This window comes from Balaenoptera musculus, chromosome 2 (genome assembly GCF_009873245.2).
Source record: "Balaenoptera musculus isolate JJ_BM4_2016_0621 chromosome 2, mBalMus1.pri.v3, whole genome shotgun sequence".
Classification (NCBI taxonomy): domain Eukaryota; kingdom Metazoa; phylum Chordata; class Mammalia; order Artiodactyla; family Balaenopteridae; genus Balaenoptera; species Balaenoptera musculus.
The window spans coordinates 97,665,395-97,674,195 of NC_045786.1; the positions used below are offsets into that span (position 1 = coordinate 97,665,395).

At 40.6% G+C, this 8,801-nt stretch overlaps 1 protein-coding gene across 2 annotated transcripts in view; it reads right to left on the reverse strand.

Moving 5' to 3' along the window:
* The window catches only part of FMN1 (formin 1), a 420,519-nt gene that overhangs the window by 32,316 nt on the left and 379,402 nt on the right, over positions 1-8,801 (reverse strand). For both annotated transcript variants that reach the window (XM_036844040.1, XM_036844041.1), the window contains one exon: positions 2,439-2,490. In XM_036844040.1, the coding sequence (XP_036699935.1) occupies positions 2,439-2,490 (52 nt within the window). The remainder of the gene's footprint in view (positions 1-2,438; positions 2,491-8,801) is intronic.

The window sequence follows — 8,801 nt, forward strand, 5'->3', positions numbered from 1 at the left end:
AAAGTCACTCTGAGGATGTGTGCCTTATTGGATTTCAGTGTGATCCCTTTGTTCCAGGAAAAGCCAAAAGCTAGAATATGAACCTACAACTATCTGATAAGGTCTAGACTATGTTCCTCCCCACCCACCCGGTCCTGCTCCAAACACAACTCTCTTCCTTTCAAATTTAATTTTGATTCACAGAAGACTGATTATTGAAAACCTTCTGAAATTTGGGCATGAAGACTGCTGTTATTTGACAACAATATTGGAATTTTCTCCAAGAGACAAAGGGGCAATCGTGCTGTTTGAAATTTCTGTTTCTCAGCAGATAACTAAAATAGCTTTCAACATTGAAAAGATTTATTTCTCATATGTTGCGTTCTATAAAACTTTTCTGCTTCACTCTCAACTGTTCCCTGACTCCTTTTCTCTCTGCTATAATTCCTTGTCTGATTTCTATCTTTTCGATTCAGCTCAACATTTTGAGAGTTCAGCCAATGATTATATCAAAGAGCCCACGGCAAAGGGAACGGTTTTACTTTTGCAGCGTTGAGATGCCAGGGTGGAACATATCCGCTTATTGCCCCTCATGCATGCCTTTAGAAACTGCTGAGGAAAAGCAAATATTCCTTAGCCTCAGAGTAAATTGTTTCTCTTGAGAATACAACATAAGAATTTCCTAAATCTCACTTGAATGTTGCAACACTGACCACCAACCTCCTTCAAGACTGTAACCAAACAACTGTGGTTTCTACGTTAAAGATGGGATCTAACATATTTCATGTATGACATGAAAGCTAGACTACCTTCACCACAAAGTCACGGAAAACGCTGACAACCGAAATTTATGACCCCCCTCAGCATAGCTAATGCACAGCAGCAACTTCGGCCCCTCTCCCACGGGCCCCCTTTTCCTGAAGCAAGAATCCTGAAGAAGAATTAGAAATTTGACATCCACCTTAGAAAGTGAAATTCTGTTTGGCCTGATACCCATGTGTTGATGGTCCTTTTTATGCATATGGGATACTTCTATAACACAGACACGCCAGCTTTACACACTGACGAAGGGAAGCTTATTACAGGGATAATGTAAGCTCTATAGGGGATAAGGCCAATAAAGGGGCACAACCTAAAAATCTATAAACAGAATCATGTGACTGTCTTGGTTGTCAAAGATTATCATGCAAAGATGATAATCGTGATTCAAGAACATGTCTGCCCTTAGAAAGATGCAAGATTTGCCCTTGCCTTGCTTCCTTCTACATATTTATTCTATTGGCACTTACAGTGGGAAGCAGGGCAAGATGTCAGCGTCTGTCAAGGCAGAACAGACAGCACTGACTATAGGCTTTCAGTGCTCTCGGAAATTGTGGTGAGACGGGAGGAAAAGGGTTCATTTCTAGAGCTTGTTCGCTTGCATTTAATGAACTCCCCTCCTCACACATTTGTAAAGCTCATTTTCCCTTATATACTGTTTCCTGTCCTTATCTTTTAATTTTCTAGTACTTGTAGAACTGGTCCCAGCAAAATTTATCTCAGTTCTCAGCCCTGAATATGAGAAAGGTTCAGTGTATTCCCCCCTCACCTTTCTAAGAGGGAGGGAGAGCCAAGCTGACTAACCTGGTCAACTGAAAAAAAGAAAACCCCCCATGAGGGATCACAGCCAATGATTACTGGGCTCTACCAGGTGAGGTGGATGGTTCCGCTTGGGTGTCTATTAAGAGAGGGAAGAACATAGAAGAGGCCTGAGGTAGGTGGGAGGTTGAATAGAAGACCTCTGGGGTCTCTTCCCCTTTTCTGTGCACATAGAGAGGAAAGTCCCTTCTCCCCATTTGTCCCTCGTTTACAATATCCTCCAGGATCTGAGGAAAGACATATGTCTCTTAGGTATTTGTAATAAATGGTTTAATCTAGTTGTGACACTAAGAAGGATCCCACTGTTCCCAGCGTCCATGAAGTGTTTAGGAGCAGAGTAGTGGAGGAGAGGCAAACAGATGGAAATGGTGTCATGACTCCTGAGGCAGGTGAGTCACTTCTGAATGATTCCCTGCTTCTTGAGGAAAACTATTCCCAAGTCCTATTCCTGGAGCTTTCACTCTAGCTCTCCCTAGACTCTTATTGCTTCTGGACGCAGAGTCTTAGCAGATGGGGTCAAAAGAATGGCTAGTCATTCATTTTGCTAAGTGAGATAAGCCAGTCATAAAAGGGAAAAATTCTGTATGATTCTGCTTACATGAGGTACCTAGAGCAGTCAAAGTCACAGAGACAGGAAGTAGAATGGTGGTTGCCAGGGGCTGAAGGAAGGCGAGAACGGGGGAGTTATGGTTTAATGAGTACAGAGTTTGCCTTCAGAGAAGATGAAAAACTTCTGGAGATGGTTGGTGTTGATGGTTCTTGATAATAACAAAAGAATGTCTAGGCAAAGAAAGACTTGGGGCCAATTCAGATCTGCTTACCTTTTCTGTGCATTCTCCAGGTGACTTTCTTCCATTGTATGCTCTTTTTTGGCTGTGAAAGAAATAATTACGGTTAAAACAGTATTTTCTTCCAGCATATCCTTTGTGTAATCTTCTTTGATTATACCCATTCATTATCAAAATAAGTCTGAATTCAGGGGTTGGAAGGCCCTACCACGTGTCCTGGTAATTGTACTCAATTCGCTACATCCACTACCACTGCTTTCTTGATAACAGCTATAGCTAATGGTGGCCATATAATTCATGGTTCTCTCTTGGATAGTTTTGAAAGGGGGGAATCTTACTAATTACTCTGGGCAAAGGCTTAAACTGCAACATTCCTGGCCAGACTGGATCACGGGTCAGCCTAGCTATAGCTGGCCTCTTTGGGAGCCTTGGCATGTGCTCAGCACTCCCCCTTTCCCCACAACAACAACCACCACAAAATAAACACAGTACCACCTGCAATAGTTCTGCTCAGATTCAAAGGAATTCACTGTAATCCTTGCATACTCTGTCTCTACACCCATGGTCTAGGGAAGCCTATGGTCTCTTTTCTGAGAATGTTTTTAAATGCACTGAAAAAATACTTAAAATTACTAAGGAAATCAACGATGCTGAGGTAGAATTCTGAATTTACAGATTAAGAACCCACACTCCGTAGGGACCACAGGGAAACTGGGAGGTTTCATTTGGGGGTGGTTCTTTTACATATTCTTCTCTCTGATCAGAAAATAAACATTGGGGTGCATGTGTCTTTTTGAATTATGGTTTTCTCTGGGTATATGCCCAGTAGTGGGATTGCTGGGTCGTATGGTAGTTCTATTTTTAGTTTTTTAAGGAACCTCCATACTGTTCTTCATAGTGGTTGTATTAATTTACCATTCCCACCAACAGTGCATGAGGGTTCCCTTTTCTCCACACCCTCTCCAGCATTTATTGTTTGTAGATTTTTTGATGATGGCCATTCTGATCAGTGTGAGGTGATACCTCATTGTAGTTTTGATTTACATTTTTCTAATAATTAGTGATGTTGAGCCTCTTTTCATGTGTTTGTTGGCCACCTGTATGTCTTCTTTGGAGAAATGTGTATTTAGATCCTCCACCCATTTTTTGATTGGGTTGTTTGCTTTTTGATATTGAGCTGCATGAGCTATTTCGTCAACAGAGGAATGGATAAAGAATATGTGGTACATATATATAATGGAATAGTACTCAGCCACTGAAAGTAAGGAAATTGGGTCATTTGTAGAGACGTGGATGGACCTAGAGACTGCCATGCAGACTGAAGTAAGTCAGAAAGAGAAAAACAAATATCGTATACTAATGCACATGTGTAGAATCTAAAAAAGTTGTATAGGTGATCTTATTTGCAAAGCAGAAATAGAGACACAGATGTAGAGATATGGATACCAAGGGGGAAGGTGGGGTGGGATGAATTGGGAGATGGGGATTGACATATATACACTATTGATACTATGTATAAAATAGGTAACTAATGAGAACCTACTTATAGCACAGGGAACTCTACTCAGTGCCCTGTGGTGACCTATATGGGAAGGAAATCCAAAAAAGAGGGGATACATGTATACATATAGCTGATTCACTTTGCTGTACAGTATAAACTAACACACCATTGTAAAGCAACTAAACTCCAATAAAAAAAATTAAAAAATACTGTCATATATGATAATACAACTCTTACACAAGACATCTTAAAAATGTCTAGAAAAATCATCAAGTCATAATCTCTATGAGCCTTAAGATTCCTTTCATTTAGATATCCCATGCTCTTGGGTTGGAAGAATTAATATCATTAAAATGGCCATACTACCCAAAGCAATCTACAGATTTAATGTGACCCCTATCAAACTACCCATGACATTTTTCACAGAATTAGAATAAATATTCCTAAAATTTCTATGGAATCATGAAAGACCCAAAATTGCCAAAGTAATCCTGAGGAAAAAGAACAAAGCAAGAGGCATAACCCTCCCAGACTTCAGACAATACTACGAAGCTACAGTAATCGAAACAGCATGGTACTGGCACAAAAACAGACATATAGATCAATGAAAAATAATAGAGAGTCCAGAAATAAACCCACACACCTATGGTCAAATAGTCTTTGACAAAGGAGACAAGGATATAAAATGGGAAAAAGTCTCTCCAGCAAGTGGTATTGGGAAAGCTGGACAGCCACATGCAAATCAATGAACTTAGAACACACCCTCACACTATACACAAAAATAAACTCAAAATGGCTTAAAGACTTAAATATAAGACATGATACCATAAAACTCCTAGAAGAGAACATAGGCAAAACATTCCCTGACATAAATCGTACCAATGTTTTCTTAGGTCAGTCTCCCAAGGCAATAGAAATAAAAGCAAAAATGAACAAATGGGACCAAGTCAAGCTTACAAGCTTTTGCAAAGTCAAGGAAACCATAAACAAAATGAAAAGACAACCTACAGAATGGGAGAAAATACTTGCAAAAGATGTGATCAACAAGGGCTTAATTTCCAAAATATACAAACAGCTCATACAACTCAACAACAAAAAAACAAGTAACCTAATCGAAAAATGGGCAGAAGACCTAAATAGACATTTCTCCAAAGAAGACATACAGATGGCCAACAGGCACATGAACAGATAAAAACTACAATGAGATCAAAGATCAAAACTACCTCACACCAGTCAGAATGGCCATCACTAAAAAGTATACAAATAACAAATTCTAGAGAGGGTGTGGAGAAAAGGGAACCCTCCTACATTGTTGGTGGGAATGTAAGTTGGTGCAGCTATTATGAAAAACAGTATGGAGGTTCCTCAAAAAACTAAAAATAGAGTTGCCATATGATCCAGCCATCCCACTCCTGGGCATATATCTGGACAAAACTATAATTCAAAAAGATACATGCAACCCCAATGTTCATTGCAGCACTATTCACAGTAGCCAGCACATGGAAACAACCTAAATATCCATCAACAGATGAATGGATAAAGCAGATATGGTACATATATACAATGGAATATTACTCAGCCATAAAAAGGAATGAAATAATGCCACCTGCAGCAACATGGATGGACCTAGAGATTATCATACTAAGTGAAGTAAGACAGAAAGAGAAAGACAAACACCATATGATATCACATGTGGAACCTAAAATATGACACAAATGAACTTATCTATGAAACAGAAACAGACTCACAGACATAGAGAACAGACATGTGGTTGCCAAGGGGGAAAGGGTATGGAGGAGGGATGGAGGGGGAGTTTGGGATTAGCAGATGCAAACTATATATATATAATGGATAAATAACAAGGTCCTACTATATAGCACAGGAAACTATATTCAATATCCTGTGATAAACGTAATGGAAAAGAATACTAAAAAATAAAAAGAATGTAGGGGAAAAAGTCTGGACTTGTCTAAGAGGCAAGAGACCATTGTTTCGGGGTGCGCGAGGAGAGGGGATTCAGAGCGCTGCCTAAACGAGCTCCAGAGATGAGCGTGAGCCACGACTATCAGCGGGGACACCAGAGACAGGCATGAAATGCTAAGGCTGCTGCTGCAGCCACCAAGAAGCCTGTGTGCAAGCACAGGTCACTATCCACACCTCCCCTCCCAGGAGCCTGTGCAGCTCGCCACTGCCAGGGTCCTGTGATCCAGGGACAACTTCCCCGGGAGAACACACAGCGTGCCTCAGGCTGTTGCAACGTCGTGTTGGCCTCTGCCACCACAGGCTCACCCCACATTCCATACCCCTCCCTCCCCCCAGCCTGAGTGAGCCAGAGTCCCCTAATCAGCTGCTACTTTAACCCTGTCCTATCTGAGCGAAGAACAGACACCCTCAGGTGACCTACACGCAGAGGCGGGGCGAGATCTAAAGCTGAACCCCAGGAGCTGTGCGAACTAAGAAGAGAAAGGGAAATCTCTCCCAGCAGCCTCAGGAGCAGCGGATTAAATCTCCACAATCAACTTGATGTACCCTGCATCTGTGGAATACCTGAATAGACAACGAATCATCCCAAAATTGAGGTGGTGAACATTGGGAGCAACAATATATATATATTTTTTTCTTTTTTCTCTTTTTGTGAGTGTGTATGTGTATGCTTCTTTGTGTGATTTTGTCTGTATAGTTTTGCTTTTACCATTTGTCCTAGGGTTCTGTCTGTCCGTTTTTTTTTTAGTATAGTTTTTAGCACTTGTTATCATTGGTGGATTTGTTTTTTGGTTTGGTTGCTCTCCTCTTTCTTTCTTTTCTTTGTTTTTATTACTTTTAAATTTCTTAATATTTTTAATTATTTTTAATTTTAATAACTTTTCCCCTCCCTCCCTCCCTCCCTCTCTCTCCCTCTCTCTCTCTCTCTCTCTCTCTCTCTCTCTATCTTTCTTCTCCCTTTTCCTCTGAGCCGTGTGGCGGACAGGGTCTTGGTGCTCAAGCCAGGTGTCAGGCCTGTGCCTCTGAGGTGGGAGAGCCGAGTTCAGGACACTGGTCCACCAGATATCTCCCGGCTCCACGTAATATCAAACGGTGAAAGCTCTCCCAGAGATCTCCATCTCAATGCTAAGACCAAGCTCCACTCAACGACCAGCAAGCTCCAGTGCTGGACACCCTATGCCAAACAACTAGCAAGACAGGAACACAACACCACCCATTAGCAGAGAGGCTGCCTAAAATCATAATAAAGTCACAGACACCCAAAACACACCACCGGACGTGGCCCTGCCCACCAGAAAGACAAGATCCAGCCTCATCCACCAGAACACAGGCACCAGTCCCCTCCACCAGGAAGCCTACACAACCCACTGAACCAACCTTACCCACTGGGGGCAGACACCAAAAACAACAGGAACTACGAACCTGCAGCCTGCAAAAAGGAGACCCCAAACACAGTAAGTTAAGCAAAATGAGACGACAGAGAACACACAGCAGATGAAGGAGCAAGGTAAAAACCCACTGGACCAAACAAATGAGGAGGCAATAGGCAGTCTACCTGAAAAAGAATTCACAGTAATGATAATAAAGACGATCCAAAATCTTGGAAATAGAATGGAGAAAATACAAGAAATGTTTAACAAGGGCCTAGAAGAACTAAAGAGCAAACAAACAATGATGAACAACACAATAAATGAAATTAAAAATTCTCTAGAAGGAATCAATAGCAGAATAATTGAGGCAGAAGAATGGATAAGTGACCTGGAAGATAAAATAGTGGAAATAACTACTGCAGAGCAGAATAAAGAAAAAAGAATGAAAATAATTGAGGACAGTCTCAGAGACCTCTGGGACAACATTAAATGCACCAACGTTTGAATTATCAGGGTCCCAGAAGAAGAAGAGAAAAAGAAAGGGACTGAGAAAATATTTGAAGAGATTATAGTTGAAAACTTCCCTAATATGGGAAAGGAAATAGTTAATCAAGTCCAGGAAGCGCAGAGAGTCCCATACAGGATAAATCCAAGGAGAAACACGGCAAGACACATATTAATCAAACTGTCAAAAATTAAAAACAAAGAAAACATATTAAAAACAGCAAGGGAAAAACAACAAATAACTTACAAGGGAATCCCCATAAGGTTAACAGCTGATCTTTCAGCAGAAACTCTGCAAGCCAGAAGGGGGTGGCAGGACATATTTAAAGTGCTGAAAGGGGAAAACCTACAACCAAGATTACTCTACCCAGCAAGGATCTCATTCAGATTTGACGGAGAAATTAAAACCTTTACAGACAAGCAAAAGCTAAGAGAATTCAGCGCCACCAAACCAGCTTTACAACAAATGCTAAAGGAACTTCTCTAGGCAGGAAACACAAGAGAAGGAAAAGACCTACAATAACAAATGCAAAACAATTAAGAAAATGGTAACAGGAACATAGATATCGATAATTACCTTAAATGTAAATGGATTAAATGCTCCAACCAAAAGACATAGATTGGCTGAATGGATACAAAAACAAGACCCATATATATGCTGTCTACAAGAGACCCACTTCAGACCTAGAAATACATACAGACTGAAAGTGAGGGGATGGAAAAAGATATTCCATGCAAATGAAAAACAAAAGAAAGCTGGAGTAGCAATTCTTCTATCAGATAAAATAGACTTTAAAATAAAGACTATTACAAGAGACAAAGAAGGACACTACATAATGATCAAGGAATCAGTCCAAGAAGAAGATAAAACAATTGTAAATATTTATGCACCCAACATAGGAGCACCTCAATACATAAGGCAAATACTAACAGCCATAAAAGGGGAAATTGACAGTAACACAATCATAGTAGGGGACTTTAACACCCCACTTTCACCAATGGACAGATCATCCAAAATGAAAATAAATAAGGAAACAC